The sequence below is a fragment of the Platichthys flesus genome, chromosome 1 (genome assembly GCF_949316205.1).
Source record: "Platichthys flesus chromosome 1, fPlaFle2.1, whole genome shotgun sequence".
NCBI classification, from domain to species: Eukaryota; Metazoa; Chordata; class Actinopteri; order Pleuronectiformes; family Pleuronectidae; genus Platichthys; species Platichthys flesus.
The window spans coordinates 18,172,447-18,192,459 of NC_084945.1; the positions used below are offsets into that span (position 1 = coordinate 18,172,447).

Genomic DNA, 20,013 nt, shown 5'->3' on the forward strand with positions numbered 1-20,013 from the left:
TCACTTGCAAACTGTCTGCAAATCTCTGACAACTACCAGAACGTATATTTGTATCAGATACAGATAATAAATGACCATTTGTTTTAAATAAATCATTTGTCAAACACAACAATTTGTCATCCTCTTCTTGTTGTTGTTGTTCAAAAATATTATAAAGAGATTTCATGGCGCTGCTTAAATGCTCCAAACACGTTGTATCCAAATCCACATTCCGACTCAAAGCACGTAAACACATCAAAAGCAGAAACACATCACAGCTCAGCAAAGGCTCTTTTCCGAGGAGCACGAGAACGCACCGTCACAAAGAAGCATAGCACGGAGATTACAGCTGCACCAGGTCTGACTCTCCTCTTGTTTATAACCCATGTGTTTGGGGTTTTACTCCGAATCAACTATACACTTAGCATCATCACATAATCTGTCATTGAAATGTGTTTTTAGAACAGACGAAAAAATAAACGTTTTCCGTGGTATCAGACCGAGAAACTTCAGAAGCCTGTTTCCAACTGGGCGGGTTTGCACTGAGCGCTGACAGTACTGTGTGATGTCAGGTTAGGACTCTGAGTCCAGCTCATAACAACACTTCAACTTCTGAAAGAAACGGATTTTACCTTCAGGACAAACGCGTTTTCTCCAGCACATGTTGATAATGAGTTTATCTTGATATGGACACGAGGGTTTGAACCTCTTTTCTGAACAGCCTTAATAATTCCGTGGATTTTCACAATAAGTCAAATTTACACTTCCTCAGGATTCCCGCGGGGTCTTAAAAAGTCTCAAATTTTATAATCTGAATTTTAGGCCAAAAAAATACTTTAAAAGTCTTAAATTTGATTTAGCTAGGTCTTAAAAATGTATTGGATTAGGATGTTACTTCGCGATAACTTGCTCTCCAGTAAATGTTTTTTGGGGAAATGTCCGCGCTAAGTAAGCATTACGGTAATCAGTGAGCTGTAGACTCACTCGTAAGAATGTGTTGGAATTGTATTGTGCACCGTGTCACACAAAATAAGTAGGTCACCAGGCCCATGGTACTACTATTACTACTACTACTACTTCTGTTTTTACTACTTCAAGTAATGATAATAATTATAATACAGTTTAGTCTTAGAGCTGCTCACTGCATAAGCAAATAAAACAGACAAAGCTAATAAAAGCAAGTTACTGTAATTACAAGTCATAATCACACATTACTGCTTGGATTGGATTTTGGTCCTTATATTGTTTTTTAAAGCAGGAAGACATGCACACTAATTGTAAAGTAAAAAGGCTCTTGAACACCAATACAAATTGGAATCAAACTGGCCTCATTGAAATAGGTCCAGATTGAGTTAGGATCCAGAGCGGGTTTTGCAGAATTGAGAAATAAAAAATAAAAAAAGTGAATTTGTTCTTCAGTTCTGTGTTGGAACACGGTGTAAAGGTTCTGTGTTGGGACACCAACTGAAGGACTAGAAACTCTAAGTTCTAGTTTCGTAGACAAGCTGGGAAATCTAGTGCTTTATGAAGCCTCTCACTCAATGTCAGCATTGGCTCCAGTCCCTCTGCAACCCTCAAATGATGATGGATGGATGGATGGATGGATGGATGGTGTACCTACATTTCAAATGTTAAAAGTCAATCTCGATCAAATCACTGCACAGTTGTGGTCATAATGTCCCATTCACAGGGAGATACTGAACACTACTGACACTAAACTATGTCACTAAAAGCTCAAAACTACAAACTTGTGCCCAGAAATATTGAGATTTTTCTAAAATCTTTTCTGAAACCCTGGAAATGCCTCAAACTCATGTCATATAGGATGACATATTCATAGTCTTTTCATTTTATTTTTTCTGCTACAGCAATCAATTCTATCCATAAAATGTCTGCTGAGCTGCACACTGTGAGTGGACCAGGTGGGAATGATGTAAGTCTTCAAGGCACCACAGTGGGGGGCAGCAAACCTTTACACCGCTTCATGAAAGGGCAACCCAAGACTATTGGCGTGAGACACACACACACGTACATACACATACACACACACACGCACACACGCACACGCACACACACACATACACACAAATAAAGGCATAAACGTAACAAATATTGATTCTTCTGTCAGAGAAAATAAATAAAGGCGTAAATAAAAAGCAGTGAAGGTGTCATGTTCGACTCTGTTTTTGATTTCCTTTCAGGTCGTTGTGTTGGTCTTGGGCTCGTCTTTCTTTATCATTTCATTTGCAATGGCAAAAGAACTCTTTAATGAGCCTCTGTGGAGAATCGACCCATCTGGCTTTATTCAGGCAATTCTGGTTGGTATTACAACAAGAGGATCATTGATCATTCGATTTTAGAGACTTAGAGGTGATTGAACAGTGGTTTGCATTGTTTATCACCAGACAACCAGATGTTTGTTGGTTTGAATCCTAGTTCCTGTGTGGAGTTTGCATGTTCTTTGCACATCTCAGTGGTTTTCTGGGTCTACTCCAGGTTCTTCCTCCCACAGTACAGACACATGCAGATTCGGGTTAGGTTCATTGGAGACTCTAATGGCTGTAGGTGTGCATGGCCAATTTATAAACTGCTGAATAACAACAATTCAAAAAACATAGTTAGTAGTTAAGTATCAGCCTTAAGAAATATCTATACTGTTTGTAAGCGATATAATAAAACATCTTTACTCCTTCATTCACAGTTCATCATATGTGGGATTATGTATATTCTGGCAGAGCACAATCCAACCAAGAAAACAGTAAGCTCTCTTTTTGTATTTAAAAAGTATTACAGGCAACTTTATGACCCTGAGCCTTGCAGATACAATTTGTAAGTGATTGTCTGTCTGTCTCTGCTGGCGTCTGCATGTAGGTCACCATATCTTTTGCTCTGAGTATTGTGTCAATACTCACGACGTTGTGGACGGACCTGCACATCCTGCCCGAATTAATACACAGACACCTCAACAGGCATTATGTTTTCAATGACACCCGCCCAGACACAGAAGAAGGATTATGGACATCACATTATGAGGTGATTATTTATTTTCTGGTTATTTGTTGTTGTAATTTGTTGCAAATCAACCTTTTATATTTATCTGTTAAGGCTTTGTTATATGGTAATAATATATATACCATATATGATAATGATTGATCCTTTTCATTGTTTATCATGGTATCAACAGTCAAGGTATGGGTGATACTTCATGTCCCACATGGTGTCTGAGATATGTGTGTTTTTGTTTAGGCCATGGGAAGGAGCTTGGAATGGATCTTTTTATTCTACACTTTTGTTAGTGCAATTATTTTAATTGTAATGTCAACTCTGGCTGGAGCTGCCCTTCGTTCCACAAGGAGTCAGGTAAAACAGCATGAAACCCCCACTTCCCCCCCACTTACACATTAATACAGACAGTGCTGAGAACTTTGATGTAAATGGTCTGTATTTATACAACACTTTTCTATTCTTGATGACCACTAAAAAGTGCTTCACAGTACAGGTTGTTCCCATTCAGCCATTCACACACACATTCATACAGTGCATCTCTGGGCAGCACTTTTTCCGTGAGCAGCAATTCGGGGTTCAGTATCTTTCTCCAAGGATAATTCGGCATGCAGATGGGGAGGACTCTGAATCCATAATCTTCTGGTTTGAGGACGACCGCTCTACCCCCTAAGCCACGGCCGACCTGAATGTCCTAATCGCTAAGCGAACAGTCTCACAATATTTACTAAGCATAAGATGCAGCATGACCAATGAGGACTTCAGTCAAGCATTAGACCTTGTTTATACAGTAGTTTGTGCAACATACCTCCTGAGTGATCCGATCACTAGTGGTCAAAGCTAAAGGCCGGCGCATGCTTCTGCATTTTCAGAGACACGCAAGTACACGCAAGAGCCCTTTACGTGCTGACGTGCGTCGCTTAGTTTTTGTAACTATACGACTTAAGGCCGAATTATAGTCCTACGACTGCAACCGCGGAAGGCCACGCAGTTGCATCGACGGACTCGTTTTGGTTTATGCTTCTCTAACGTGTTGCGCGTGTTGCAACGCAATTCACCGCGGAGTAACGTTTGGAGAACCATACATTAAAACGAGTCCGTCATCACAACTGCGTGAAAAGCCGCAGTCTTAATTGCAGAACCATGCGCCGGCCTTAAGTGCAGGCGTGAACACGTCCTAATGTGTCCTGAGATCTGATCACTCAGATCACATCAGCAGGTGGTCTGTGACACATGTGGACATGTTGTTTTTCGCTGTGTGAACGAAAATGCGTCCTGGTCAACATACGAAGAACCACGTACTCTAACGTCTCAGACAGATTTCACAATACAATGAAGATATTTGTACATTTCTCAATGTCATCACTGACCACCACATTAGGTTTGATACTTTTTTCAAATGGTCTAGTGGCAGAAACTTGGACTATGGGCAGAGAAGGTCTCTGGTTCGTCTCTGGTTCGATTCCACGGAGAGACAACAAAAGACAAACCTGGATTGATCTGTCCAAAAATCCAAGAGTCTCCCTACCCTGTCTAGTGCCCCTGAGCAAGGCACCTTACTCCCCCATCATCTGCTCCCCGAGCGCCGTACATGGTCGCTCACTGCTCTGTGTGTCCTGCACACAGATGGGTTAAATGCAGAGGTTACATTTACCTACCTGCATGAGTGTGCTGTGCATGTCTGTGCATGTGTTTGGTATAAATAAACATATCTTAATCATATTTCATAGCAGAGCTGCATACAGCTCTTGGATTACCTCAGCCCCTCTGCCGACTCACAGACACACAAAAACAAATACACATCTTTGAACTCATACTAGGTCACAACAACATAATTTGGTCCTGGCAAACACAATTGACATTTGTTTTAACATATAGAGCGGGTAAGTGAGATTGGGAGACACAGTCAACCGAACACTGACCATTTGGGATCGGATCTCTCAGGACGGACGTAAACACCAGATCTGAACAGAACCTTCACTTTACTTTTCTCTCCAGGCTGTTGTCATGATGACGGCTGCACCACCTGAAACTCCAGCAGAATGAAGGCCGCAACATAAACCTCTGAAATGGGACAACGTGAGAAGAGAGAAGAACTATGAAGCAACAAGATCCTTGAGCCCTAAATATTAACCAGTACTAACTCGCTTTATATACAAGGCCATACAGATTGTATGTATGTCTGACTAGTATGGCCGTGTAGTGTTTATGTGATCTATTGCTTTACTGTATCGTCAGCAAGGACCTGCAGTTTACTCTGCAGCCAGCAGGCGGTGTGGATTTTCTTCAGTGTTATGTTTACACAATGATGACAGTCCGGGTGAAACTGAAAACCTCAGGCTGCCCATGACACTTTAATGTGTTTTTTTGTTACTATGTAAGCTCTTCTTTAAACAGCGACTCCAATAAACTCAAACACTGTGACACCTTAACACACTGTCCTCTCTTCACAGGAGATAGAACACGAGACATACCAAAAGAGAACAGGGAGTGCAGTGGTATTAATATCATGAAGTGGGTGTCCTTCCTGTGCAACTGTCACCATGAGTTTGCAGAACATAATTTGAGGTGACATTTAATTTTGTGTGCGATTGACTCAAGTTTAGCATTTCGTGAGTTTATGTTTTCCCCTTATTTAATGAAAAGTGCTGGAAAGCCACTGGTTCGTCTCTGGCTGTTGTGGTAAGACCCCGGTCGCATGGTCATTTGCCACATGGCGCCCCCTGTTGGGCTCTACTGTGTCTCCCCCACGCAGCCTTTTCAGCATTTTATTCAGAGACTAGGTGCAAACAAAACTTAAATACAAACATAAATCCAGCAATTTCTGCTTTTGTGTAGTTTCTCTCTCTCTCTCCCTCTCTCCCTCTCTCCCTCTCTCTCTCTCTCTCTCTCTCTCTCTTTCATTTATTTAACGCTGGCAACTTCATGTAAATATAAACACAAACAAGGTTTAATTGTTCATAAACAAAAAAAGACTGAAAATGCATAAATAAAACAATAAAAATTCTGTTAAATCATTACCTTTGAACGGCACTTGCCAAAATTTGTATGAAAAGCAGCTGTTTTACAAGATCCCTGTCACACTTCAATATAAACTGTGTAAACTCAAGAGCAATAAAGGAGAAAGTTATTCAGTTCAAACTATATAATATTGTTGTCATCTTGTATTTGTGTAGTGGACTGTGTATTCACAAACGTTCGACATGCTGTCACAACACTTGGTGCCAATTTGTACAAAGCTTATTACCTATTCACATCACTGGTCAGTCAGTATGACATTTTCTTTGCTTTAGTTCTGATATGTGGGAAGTTGTGTTATGATTTGTAACTTGCCAGTGAGAACGACTGCTGCTGTGATCAGGTAGTGAATACAGGTGGTGCTGCTCATATTGTGTAAACGAGATGTAAAACAAGAGCATCTCTGCAAATACTGTGGGGCGGATCTAACTTCTAGTCAGTTTTATTATTTTAAGCATTATTGTTTTATTTATACCACTACTAGTGCAGACTAAAACGTTGCTTCGTGCATATGAGAACAATCACATACACATTTTTTGGGTAGCAAACACGTGCTTATTAATTTTATCAAGCACACACAGAAACATTCATTTTTCCTCTGGCCATTTGCTGAATGTAAGAAGGCAAGTTCCATTAGCAACACAGAAATACTTATAATAGCTGCACCAACACACATAAACACACACACACAGGCAAAGATTCTCACAATCACTAGAATTCTGCTTGTGATGCAAGGCAGCCACAACTCATCGACACTGCATCTGTCACTCATGTTTGTGTGTTGGTTCGTTTATTTGCAGGATTAAGCAAAAACTGATTTCCACCCAAGGGATGGGGTCAAGTGATGGGATTGTTCTTCATATTTTACAACATTTAAAAGGATATATTCATGATTATTAGATAAGATTCTGATTTGTGACACTCAGTTTGTGACGATTAAGTGAAACAGATTCTTCATCTGCTCACACTATAGACTCTATAGTAAACAACGACTTTATGAACAGTATTGTCCAACTGTGCAGAACTGACGTAAATAGTCATTGATGGCAGTTACATTTCTGAGTATCAAGAGACGTACTGATGAGGTCATTTTAGAAGATGTCCCCTATATGATGCTTCATAATTTAAATGAGGTTACGCTGAAGAACAGAAGCGCCTCTTGGGATAATATAATTGTGACACAGTCAATTTGATTCACCACTTATATAACTTTTTTGGACGAAAACTCGACATAAATACACAAATACATTTAACAAAATACACATGATAGCAGGGTTGATGTATCAGTCTGTGTAATGCAGGTGTACCTAATAAACTGACCCTTGAGTGCCTTCCAGACTAGATGGCTTGTTAATGGCGTCACTATGTTAACGTTGAATCCCTCCGCCAGGCTGGACAGCTGCTGATGTGAGAAGTAGTCCCAGACAAAACAGATCGTTTCTTTAATCATATCCCTCGACACAATAATTATGAGTTCAGAAAGTTAATTTACAAATGAACCAAGTTGGTGTTTGAAATGACTGTGTCAAGGCAGTGAGAAAACAAAACAGATCCCAAATCAGCACAGTGCTGTTCCGCTGCTCCAGATGTGAAAAGTTGCTCGAGCTATGCGTTCAAGTGGTGTTGGAATAATCGGAAAGATGAGTTGCCAACTGGCAAAATAAACGTGAACGCCATCTGAAAGTCGGAAGAATAAATTCGAAAGTCGTCTAAAAGTTTTGCTTCACTGGTACTTTTACAATCAACTCCAAGCAATTGTTCTTTATGCAAAATGTCATAATCTGTGTTACTTTTCGTCACTTGCAAACTGTCTGCAAATCTCTGACAAATACCAGAATGTATATTTTTAGCAGATACAGACAATAGATGACCATATGTTTTAAATGATTCATTTGTCAGACACAATAATTTGTCTTTTTTTTATTTGTTTTTGTGCAAATATTGTAAAGCGATTTCATGGCGTTTCTCAAATGCTCCAAACATGTTGTATCCACATTCAGACCTCAAAGCACGTGAACGCATCAAAAGCAGAAACACATCTCGCGAAATGCTTTTTTCCGAGGAGCACGAGAACGCACCGTCACAAAGAGGCATTACACGGAGCTCCCAGCTGCACCAGGTCTGACTCTCCTCTTGTTTAAAACCCATGTGTCTGGGGTTTGACTCCGAATCAACTACACACTTAGCATCATCACATAATCTGTCATTGAACTGTGTTTTTAGAACAGACGAAAAAACAAGGTTTTCCTCGGTATCAGACCGAGAAACATCAGAAGCCTGTTTCCAACTGGGCGGGTTCGGCCTGTCCTCATATCGCTGCTTGGTTTGGTACTGAGCGCTGACAGTACTGTGTGATGTCAGGTGAGGACTCTGAGTCCAGCTCATAACAACACTTCAACTTCTGAAAGAAACGGATTTTATCTTCAGGAACAACGCGTTTTCTCCAGCACATGTTGATAATGAGTTGATCTTGATATGGACACGAGGGTTTGTTGTTGAGATGGAAACAGATCAACCTCCGTTAGGCCTAAACCTCTTTTTCTGATCAATTTTAACCATATGTAAGTGAGTGTTTTGTCCATATAGAAATATGCGGTGCTCTACTGGACAGTTACATGTTAGCACCTCCTGCTAAAGAAGTAAAATGAGTCTTTATGGTGGATCTGTTTCCAGAGGTTCATGTGAGCTGTAGTTGTTCAACTTCATTTAAATGAGACATATTATGCCCATTTTACCCCAGTTGATATGGCTCCTTGGGGTCTTAATGAAATGTCTGTAACATACCTTTTTCAAAATACCACAAGGATCATTTAAAACAGCACCTTTTTACCCTGTCTAAAACAGCCCTCCTCAGATTGACCTGTTTTGAGTGCCCCGCCCCCCTCTCCCCCTCACCCCTCCTCCCTCCTCCACGAGATAAAAGCGCCCAGATTTTTAGCTATCCATTACCTCTGTGGAAATATGGATACTGTAGACGAAGATACAATCTTGCAACCATATAGTTTTGAACCAGAGTCAGGTGGGCCGAAGCCTGGCTGCGAGAGCCCCAGCACCCCAGCTGCCCAGCGCAGCCCCCCACTGGGAGCAGTGGGAGCTGGAGCAGCAGCAGCATCCTTCCACACTGTTGAGTCAACGTTTAGAGGTGTCCCGGTGGTCTCCGCCTCGACGAGCTTCATGTTTATGCGGCCACTTAGATGTCTTGCGGGTAGCAGCAGCGAGCTAAGGCGAGCTAACCCTAGCCAAGGAGCCGGGCCGACGGAGCCGGGCCGTCTCCCCCCCGGAGCCGATGAGATGATGGTGGGGGGTGGTCTAAGGCCATGTAGCGAGACTCCCTACTTGGGCATGGTTGGAAAATGACGTACTTTTCGGTCGTAATCCCATTCGACGCACTCTAGGGTATCGTTTCTGACGTAGAGGGACCACAACAAATCGCGGGAGTTTTTCTTTTCCAGAGTTTTGGGGACGGTAGACATGCCAGATACCCACACTAACTTGTAGAAGCACTACAAAATTGGAATCTTCATAATATGTCCCCTTTAAATGGATCACTCGTGAGAATGTGTTGGAATTGTAGTGTGCAACGTGTCACACAAAATAAGTATTTTTGACATCATAAGGCACATGCTACTAATATTATACTAATACTATACTACTACTAGCACTACTGCTAGTTCTAATAGTAATATTAATAATACTACAGTTTAGTCTAAAGGCCGGCGCATGGTTCTGAAGCTGCGGCTGCGGCTTTTCATGCAGTTGTGTCGATGGACTCGTTTTAATGTATGGTTCTCCAAGGGTTGCGCGTGTTGCAAAGCAATTCACCACCAGAACACTAGGTGGAGTAATGTTTTTTTTGTCAAAGACGACCTTAGAGACGCCTTCTTTGTGTGTGGCAGTGTTCAACTGTTTATTTACATTGCCACTGCTTTTCCTCAAAGCCGTTTTCTGGAGGACAAATTTGTCCCTGATCTTTCTCCACAACTTCTTACACTCATCGACCTGCAAACCGACGTTAGCCGGGATGTCCTTCCAGGAATTGCAGGCCATCTGCGAGTCCTTGTATTCCATCAATGACGGGTTATACAAGTGGTCATACTTTCGGATCTCTTCTGACAAACGCTCTTCTATTTGGTCCATAATGGTTCTTTTAAATCTTCGTTAATCTCGTTAATCTAATTATGAAGCATGAAACCGGAAATGTGACTCTGGAAAGGATGTAGTTAGCTGACCAATCACAGCCTTGTGGGCTGCGTGAGGCTGGCGTAGCTTTGTCGTATAGTTACAAAAATTGGGCGACGCACGCAAGGGGCTCTTAAGCTTGTGTGTCCTTGCGTGTCTCTGAAAATGCAGAACCATGCGCCGTCCTTTAGGGCTGCTCACTGCATAAGAAAAAAAAACAGACAAAGCTAATAAAAGCAAGTGACTGTTAATACAAGTCATAATTACATACTTCCGCTTGTATTTGATTTTGGGCCTTATACTGTTTTTTTAAAGCAGGAAGACACACAAACTCATTTTAAAGTAAAACGTCTATTGAAGACCAATACAAATCGAAATAAATGTGGCCTCAATGAAAATATGTCCAGATTGAGGTAAGGTCCAGAGCGGGTTTTGAAGAATTGATAAATTAAAACCATTTGAATTTGTTACTGTAGTTCAGTTCTGTGTTGGATTTAGGTGTTAATCATGAATCTTTTACTTGTTCTCATGTCTAACTTTTTATATTAAAGCATAACTCCCTTAGTCTCATTCAACATGAGATGTTCTGGGGAACAGACAGAGTGACATTGTTTTGGTTTAGTTGTTTCGAATGTTTACACAAACAGAACATACAGCCGATAAAGCAGTAACACAATATTCTTTACTCCAATGAACAACACCACTGACCCACAAAGCATCAGCTGTGTCAAGGCTGTTCAAGAAGTGAATATTTTTCCTAGCAACTATCAGAGGAGGAGTGAGATTGGGAGCTGCTGCTCGTCACTTCCTTTAATCCAATGCCAAGAGGGGGGACTACGCCTGAGCACGTAAAATGTTAAAAGTCAATCTCGATCAAATCACTGCACAGTTGTTGTCATAATGTTCCATTCACAGGCAGATGCTGAACACTACTGATACTGAACTATGTCACTAAAAGCTCAAAACTACAAACTTGTGCCCAGAAATATTTCGATTTTTCTAAAATCTTTTCTGAAACCCGAAAAGAGCCTCAAACTCATATAGGATGAAATATTGTTCACTGAAACAAAATTTAGAAATTCTGTGTTTTTAATTTTTTTTTTTTCTGCTACAGCATCAATTCAATCCATAAAATGTCTGCCGAGCTGCACACTGTGAGTGGACCAGATGGGAATGATGCAAGTCTTCAAGGCAACACAGTGGGAGGCAGCAAACCTTTACACCGCTTCATGAAAGGCCAACCCAAGACTATTGGCGTGAGACACACACACACACACACACAAATAGAAGCATAAACGTAACAAATAATGATTCTGATGTCAGAGAAAATAAATAAAAGCATAACTAAAAAAGCAATGAAGGTGTCATGTTCGACTCTGTTTTTGATTTCCTTTCAGGTCGTTGTGTTGGTCTTGGGCTCGTCTTTCTTTATCATTTCATTTGCAATGGCAAAAGAACTCTTTAATGAGCCTCTGTGGAGAATCGACGCACCTGTCATTATTCAGGGAATTCTGGTTGGTATTACAACAAGATGATTATTGATCATTAGATCATAGAGTGAAAGGTGATGGAACAGTCGTTCGCATTGTTTATCACCAAACAACAAGAAGTTTGTTGGTTTGAATCCTAGTTCCTGTGTGGAGTTTGCTAATTCTTTGCACATCTCAGTGGTTTTCTGGGTCTACTCCAGGATCTTCCTCCCACAGTACAGACACATGCAGATTGGGGTTAAATTCATTGGAGACTCTAATGACTGTAGCCGTGAATTATGTTAATAGTTGTTTATCTCTTTATTTGGCAAGGGTGTACCCTGCTTCAAGCTCCAGCTGTGCTATTGATAACAATTGGACGATAGTGTCTTTTTGTCTCAGATTTTTTTTTTTAGTTAAGTATCAGCCTTAAGAAATATCTATACTGTTTGTAAGCAATATAATAAAACATCTTTACTCCTTCTTTCACAGTTCATCATATGTGGGATTATGTATATTCTGGCAGAGCACAATCCAACCAAGAAAACAGTAAGCTCTGTTTTTATATTTAAAAAGTATTACAGGCAACTTTATGACCCTGAGCCTTGCAGATAAAACAGTTGATTATAATATATTATTGACTTACGTCAGCCTTGTCTTTCTGACATGGCTTTTCCTATTAGAGCGATCATAAATTTAATTTTCAGACCGATTTGTCTGCAGGGTTCTCCATGTTGTCTGCATACTGTGTGAACTATTACCAACATTTGTAAGTGATTGTCTGTCTGTCTCTGCTGGCGTCTGCATGTAGGTCACCATATCTTTGGCTCTGGGTATTGTGTCAATACTCACGACATTGGGGACTGACTTTCACTTCCTGCCTGACTTAATACAGACCCACTACTACAGGCATTATGTTGACCGTCACGAAGAAGAAGGATTATGGAGATCAGATTTTGAGGTGATTATTTTTTTTGTGGTCATTTGTTGTTGTTATTTGTTACAAATCAAGCTTTTATATTCATCTGTTAAGGCTTTTTTATATGGTACTGAAAAATGTATACAAACATCATACGGTTGGTTTCTCTTGTATTAATATAAAATGGAAAGTAAATTTACTGATTAGTTAGGAATATAATGAGTGATCCTTTTCAGTATTTATCAAGGTATCAACAGTCAAGGTATGGGTGATACTTCGTGTCCCACATGGTGTCTGAGATATGTGTGTTTTTGTTTAGGCCATGGGAAGGAGCTTGGAATGGATCTTTGTATTCTACACTTTTGTTAGTGCAATTATTTTAATTGTAATGTCAACTCTGGCTGGAGCTGCCCTGCGTTCCACAAAGAGTCAGGTAAAACAGCATGAAACCCCCACTTACACATTAATACAGACAGTGCTGAGAACGTTGAATGTAAATGGTCTGTATTTATACAACACTTTTCTATTCTTGATGACCACTAAAAAGTGCTTCACAGTACAGGTTATTCCCATTCAGCCATTCACACACACATTCATACAGTGCATCTCTGGGCAGCACTTTTTCCGTGAGCAGCAATTCGGGGTTCAGTATCTTGCTCCAAGGATAATTCGGCATGCAGATGGGGAGGACTCTGAATCCATAATCTTCTGGATTGAGGACGACCGCTCTACCCCCTAACCCACGGCCGACCTGAATGTCCTAATCGCTAAGCGAACAGTCTCACAATATTTACTAAGCATAAGATGCAGCATGACCAATGAGGACTTCAGTCAAGCATTAGACCTTGTTTATACAGTAGTTTGTGCCAACATACCTCCTGAGTGATCCGATCACTAGTGGTCAAAGCTAAGTGCAGGTGTGAACACATCCTAATGTGTCCTGAGATCTGATCACTCAGATCACATCAGCAGTTGGTCTGTGAAACATGTGGACATGTTGTTTTTCGCTGTGTGAACGAAAATGCGTTTGGTCAACATACGAAGAACCACGTACTCTAACGTCTCGGACAGATTTCACAATACAATGAAGATATTTGTACATTTCTCAATGTCATCACTGACCACCACATTAGGTTTGACACTTTTTTCAAATGGGTAAAATCATATTTCATAGCAGAGCTGCATACAGCTCTTGGATTATCTCAGCCCCTCTGCCGACTCACAGACACACAAAAACAAATACACATCTTTGAACTCATACTAGGTCACAACAACATAATTTGGTCCTGGCAAACACAATTTGTTTTAACATATAGAGTGGGTAAGTGAGATCAGGAGACACTTTCAACCGAACACTGACCATTTGGGATCGGATCTCTCAGGACGGACGTAAACACCAGATCTGAACAGAACCTTCACTTTACTTTTCTCTCCAGGCTGTTGTCATGATGACGGCTGCACCACCTGAAACTCCAGCAGAATGAAGGCCGCAACATAAACCTCTGAAATGGGACAACGTGAGAAGAGAGAAGAACTATGAAGCAACAAGATCCTTGAGCCCTAAATACTAACCAGTACTAACTCGCTTTATATACAAGGCATTACAGATTGTATGTATGTCTGACTAGTGTGGCCGTGTAGTGTTTATGTGATCTATTGCTTTACTGTATCGTCAGCAAGGACCTGCAGTTTACTCTGCAGCCAGCAGGCGGTGTGGATTTTCTATGACAATCCGGTTAAAACTGAAAACCTCAGGCTGCCCATGACACTTTAATGTGTTTTTTTGTTACTATGTAAGCTCTTCTTTAAACAGCGACTCCAATAAACTCAAACACTGTGACACCTTAACACACTGTCCTCTCTTCACAGGAGATAGAACACGAGACATACCAAAAGAGAACAGGGAGTGCAGTGGTATTAATATCATGAAGTGGGTGTCCTTCCTGTGCAACTGTCACCATGAGTGTGTCACCAAAAATGCGTTTTAGGTGACGTTTTGATTATGTTTGAGACTGACTTGAGTTTAGCATTTCATGAGTTTATGTTTTCACCTAATTTAATAAAAGTGCTGGAAGCGAGTGGTTCGTCCCTGGCTGTTTTGGTGAGACCCTGGTCGCACGCTCATTTGCCACAGTGGCGCCCCCTGTTGGGCTCCACTGTGTCTCCCACACGCAGCCTTTTCAGCATTTTATTCAGTGACTATAGGTGCAAACAAAACTTACATAAAACATAAATCCATCATTTACTTTGAACAGCACTTGCCTGACAATCTACAACATTTGTATGAAAAGCAACTGCTTTACAAGATCCCTGTAACAAATCAATATTAACTATGTAAACTCAAGAGCATTAAAGGAGAAAGTAATTCAGTTCATACTATATAATACTGTCAAATTCTCTGTGTATTTGTAAAATGTCGAATAAACGTATAATTGTCTTTAACTTAAATGCAAACAGAGCAAAACATTTGAATGAAGACTGTCCCTGAGTGACAGGACAATATACATTTCACCTTTGTGACCTGTCCTCAAATCGATGATGCAGAAGTCTTGTGAAAGTCATTCCCATGGGTGAACCGCTGGTGCACACGCATGTGCTCTGTGACTCGGTACTGGCGAGAAAAGGTCATAGGGCAGCATGGGCAGGGAAAGGGCCGTACCCCAAGGTGGCTCCTCACATGTCTATTCAGAGAGCCGCGCTGACTGAAGGAGCGGTCACACAGAGAACACTGGAAAGGTTGGTGGAGTGGTGTTGACAGATGGGATGATGTATTTCTTGGCATGCTGGCCGAGAGAGCAGCTGGTATGCACACAGACAAGGTAGATGATATTGAGGCTTGTACACAGTCTGGTATACAAGGAGGTGAACATGGTGCCAACATGCCGCGCTGGCTTTCACCCTCCTCAGGGTTGGGGACAGCTTTTTGAATGGCGCCGTCATTTGGTCTTTCCAAATTTGTCTTTCCAACCCAAGATTCATTCTTGCACTCATCGAAACTCTTAGCCCCTAGTCTTGCTGCATTCCTACTTTTTCTCTTTTCAACACCTGCTACAGATGCAGCGTCATCCTGTTGCCCACTGACCCCACCCCCAAATATGTCATTTTTGCAGAAAACCATGTCGTCTGATTTGTGTTTGTAAGCCACAAGCAACTCTGCAGGCTTCGCACTAATGTCGAGCAGTAGCACCTGGTCGGGGGTTCCAGTAGCAAAGTGCTGCCTCAGAGACCTGCGACCTGTTTTGGCCTCCTCCTCCTCCTCTTCATCGCTGGACTGGTTCGAATAATCAGCGTGAGAAGGTTTGTGATCGGAGTCTCTGTGCAATAAGCGTGTGTCCTCGTGGCGTAGGCAGTGGTAATGAAGCTGTCCGTGGTATGACTGTCCTACCACACCACACATGAGGTCAGACATGTTGCTGTCCCTTGGCTTTGTAAACGTTAAGCGTGGCTCTGTGATTTCTGAGAGTTCCAGTGATGCGTGTCGTTCAAAGTCAAACAGACGACCAGGGACATTATCCAGAGCAGCAGTGGCTCTTTTCTGTCTGTCAGACTTATTTTCCTGCCGGGCAGAGGCAGTATCGTGTGTGCTTGACTGGGCTCTGTGCAGTGTGGGGAACCAATCCTTCTTTGCTTCATGAAGGTTACAATGGAGCTTCTGTCTATCCATTCTAGCCGGGGCTCTGCTGGAATAACTTTGTTTGTCACTGGATTCCCCCTGAGAGCCACTTCCTGTGTCTGACATCTCCATAGGAAGTGGGGCTGCGTCTCTCAGATCTTGGGAGAGCAGCTCCTCTGCTGCAGCTGTTGTTGAGCCGCTGTGACCGTCTGAGCAGTTCAGATGTTGATGCTTGGAGGGTAAATCATCGAAACTGAGCTCAGCTTTATGCTTCAATCCCCTGATGAATTGGCCGCACATTTTATTCTGTGGCACCGAATCATCTCCAATATATTTAGAGTGATGTTTACTCTGAAATGAAACACAGTGGTTATTATGATCCGTATTGTGGGATAATCCATCGTCCTTATGTTCATCATTTTGTTTCATAAAATAATCTCCATTGCTGCTGTACTGTTGTTCTAACGTGTCGGGTTGATCTCGACTCGATCTGTAACATTTACCATGTTCTGCGCATTGATCTGAGCTATTTTGGTAATCCAAACTCTGCGTTCCAGTCACGTACTCACAGATTCCGTCATCCTGATCCTGTTCCCCATGGTGATTTGTTTGCTTAGGAGTAACACCCTGAGCAATGTCGTCAATGTCTTTGCTTGCTAATCGTGGGATGGCAGCTCTGCTGGAATCGACTGAGACCTTGGATATTGAATGGTACGGAGGCACCTCTGCCAGCTGGTGCATATCTGCTGTGCTGCTGTGGCGTATGACAGGCACTGCCTCACAGTACGGATGTGGCGATGAAGAAGAGGGTGATGATGACTTTCTCTTGCCCTCCACTCTCCTCTCCAGCTCCTCGTCTGTGCTCTTCTGCCAGGTCTCTGTGCCAGCTGAATGAAACTGATCCTTTTGCACCTCTTTGTCCACTTCGGACACTACACGCTCTTCAGCGGAGTCAGGGATTCTTTGAATGAAATCTTGAGGTGTCAGATAAGTAAGTGGTGTGCACTTTCCAGTGTTGACACCATCAGGGCCGTCCTCTGATATACTGCTGCAGTTACTTAAAATACACCTGCTACTACAGCCGTTCGCACCATTTAAACCACTTGTATCTGTTTCTGTGCTTTTAATACAGGAATCCAAACTCGTTGAATGCATTTGCACTTTATCACATGAGTACGGATGATCCACTCTCTCCAGCGGCCCTCCTGTTTCTTCATGTCTTGTTAATGCGTCAACGCTGCATGTTGAAGGTAGATGCCTACTACAGGAGTTTGTTGTAGCTGTACAGATAACGTTTCTACACAGCTCACTCTCATTTCCGGTGGAAACATTTGTTTTATCTGCATCACTCGCCTTAGTCTTCTGCCATGCCCTCAAAGCCTCTTGCAGTTCATCCATCTGCAGGTAGCAGGCGCTAGTGAGCAGGCTGTAGTAGTACTGCTGGATTCGTGAGAATGGCAAAGTCCCAGTATAAATGTAGTCCAAAAGAAGAGCCAGCACAGAACCAGTCAGACAAGGTGCCTGCAGTTCCACCAGGGCACCAGAGGAGGACAAGATAGATGAAAGCACTGGACTAGAAGCGGCCAGGACACACCTGCAGGAGTGAAGAGAAACTAGAATTGTGATGCTGCAAAAACATTATTAAGTTAGAAGTACAACTCCAAATCTAAACAACATTTCAAAAATGTTTACTGTACATGTGCATATGTTTGGTTGGTAACATGTTGCTCACCTGTGTGCAGGATACAGTTGACCTGGGCTCTGTCTCTGTCTGACCACACAGTCACAGAACTGAGCTCGCTGTCTTTGGAGGTTCAGGCTCATCAACAGAGATGCTGTGTGGCTACTAACTATCTGGGCACAAGCCTGGAGAGAACACAGCTCAGTCAGAAGCTCTGCTCAGGTAAGAAGATTGAAGAATGGCACAGAGCACTCTTTGCATAACAGCTTAAACATTCATATACTTTTCTATTTGTCTCGTGCATGTTTTAAATGTTGTTATCTTGTTGCTCTGTTACACGCATCATCTATTGCACTGGGAGAGGGATCTCTCATTCCCAGAGGTTTCTGCATATTATTCCCCGGTAAAAGTTTTTTTAATAGTTTTTACCCTTGTCGAGGATTAAGGACAGACGATACATCTTATATAAATTGTTAAGCTCTTTGTGATTTGTGAATATGGGACAAATAACATTAGATTTGAGCAAAAACTAAAAGAACATAGCCTTATCGCTTATGCTCCAGTTTGAATAATTTATGAGCATTAATATTAAATGTGTATTAAGCACTTCAATTAGATCCTATCATAATTTCAATATACTTAGTAAGTTAATATATAGTCAATATATGTTTTAAATCAGCTTGTACAATAATGAAGACAAAGAAGTAAGAGCACTTTTTTACATATCACTGAAAGCCGTCATAATAATCGGTATTATCTTCATAGCATAAACATTCAAATCGTGAAGATATATCCTCTTACCTCCATGTTATATTTGAAGAGAAGCAAAAAAATAACAGTATCCCGTGGTGTGCAATCTGAAGTTCCCTGTGAGTCTGCTTGCAGCTGAAATGGGAACAGAACCTCCATGGAGGGTATATAGTCCCAGTCAACTATCTACGCACACTGTCTCATTCGGAAAACAATCACACGCTTTTCTTATTGGGAGCATGGCGTGACGTAAAGGGACAGGTGCATATTAGGAGGGCTGGCATCAAACGTCAGAGATTCCATGACCTGTAATGGAGGGGCGCTGAGACCCGCCCACAAAACACCAGTGGGAGGCCACAGAACTATGTCAAACAGATCCACTTTAGCTGTTCACATCATGAGAAGATGGAAGAGTAGAAGTCCGATGTTGTATTTGCAACCTCAGCATTATTTAAACTTATTTAAATTCTCTCAGCGAGCGTGTTTTACTTTGTATTTCTCTTGCAGGAAGGTCAAAGGTCAGGATAATGTACAATAACAAAATAGAAGGACAAAGATGTAACTTATGCGTTTAGACATTTGAGGAAGAAAACTATTGCACTAATCCAGAATTGTAGAGTTAAAGGTTAAACTACGGTATAACCATGGTTGTCAGTGCAGAACATACTACATGTCAACCTAGTTTTCCTCTGCATTCTTACAGTTACAGAAAAGCCACTGTCCAGACACCAAAGAAGAAAATCTGTCCTCTTCTATCTGTTTTAATTCTACACAGGGACGTAGCCGAGCCGCCCAACCCTCAGCTGACGCTTTGTTGACAACTCCATACTAAGCCATCTCTCCACCCTGCACACCATGTGCTTGTCACGCTTTTTTGTCTCCACTGCACTCTAAAGTTTCTGCCACCCCTCTGGCTGTCCACAGCGCAGTAGTAGGCTGACATTATTTTCCCTGGCAACTGTGCAATGGAAATACTACTGCCACACACCATTCCACTGTCACCCATTTAAAATTAGTCCTGTGGGAAAAATCAGATCACAATGTGAACTTTCCAACTTTTGGTGCCAAGTAGTGTGTTGTGTGCACAAGGTGTCGGATCTAAAAAAATGTCAAATAAATTGAACAACTAGAATTATCACCTTCCAGCCATATCCCCTTTCCACTGATAGAGTCTCTGTGTTGTCATTGTTGAAAGAGCAAGCTTATTTTCAGCATCCAGAAGAAAAGTAGAAAAGACACAGGACTTACAATCAGACAAATCATTGCATTTTTTTTAAACTTTATTTTAAAATATATGTCTTAAAGTAAATGCATTTAAGCTTCAAGTTTTATTACCTACATTTTTTTTAGAGTTTGAAGTTGGTTGCCCTAGGCCATCCAACTGTGTATGTTTATATATATA

The 20,013-nt window shown here is 41.6% G+C and overlaps 3 protein-coding genes across 3 annotated transcripts; 2 read left to right on the top strand and 1 right to left on the bottom strand.

Moving 5' to 3' along the window:
* The first annotated feature begins 291 nt into the window (after positions 1 to 291).
* On the top strand, positions 292 to 5,414 carry LOC133953645 (uncharacterized). Its single transcript, XM_062387677.1, has 7 exons — positions 292 to 337; positions 1,848 to 1,990; positions 2,181 to 2,297; positions 2,681 to 2,737; positions 2,851 to 3,012; positions 3,226 to 3,339; positions 4,981 to 5,414. The coding sequence occupies exons 2-7, from the start codon at positions 1,868 to 1,870 to the stop codon at positions 5,026 to 5,028; spliced, it is 621 nt and encodes a 206-aa protein (XP_062243661.1). The 5' UTR covers positions 292 to 337; positions 1,848 to 1,867; the 3' UTR covers positions 5,029 to 5,414.
* A 2,655-nt stretch (positions 5,415 to 8,069) lies between these two features.
* On the top strand, positions 8,070 to 14,645 carry LOC133953661 (uncharacterized). Its single transcript, XM_062387701.1, has 7 exons — positions 8,070 to 8,119; positions 11,294 to 11,435; positions 11,577 to 11,693; positions 12,141 to 12,197; positions 12,460 to 12,609; positions 12,887 to 13,000; positions 14,004 to 14,645. The coding sequence occupies exons 2-7, from the start codon at positions 11,313 to 11,315 to the stop codon at positions 14,049 to 14,051; spliced, it is 609 nt and encodes a 202-aa protein (XP_062243685.1). The 5' UTR covers positions 8,070 to 8,119; positions 11,294 to 11,312; the 3' UTR covers positions 14,052 to 14,645.
* Positions 14,646 to 14,790: 145 nt separating this feature from the next.
* LOC133953652 (uncharacterized) lies at positions 14,791 to 18,955 on the bottom strand. The gene is made up of 3 exons (XM_062387690.1): positions 18,663 to 18,955; positions 17,913 to 18,046; positions 14,791 to 17,774 (listed from the first exon to the last, which is right to left on the bottom strand). Exons 1-3 carry the CDS (start codon positions 18,768 to 18,770, stop codon positions 15,095 to 15,097), a joined length of 2,922 nt encoding a protein of 973 aa, XP_062243674.1. The 5' UTR covers positions 18,771 to 18,955; the 3' UTR covers positions 14,791 to 15,094.
* Positions 18,956 to 20,013: the final 1,058 nt, after the last annotated feature.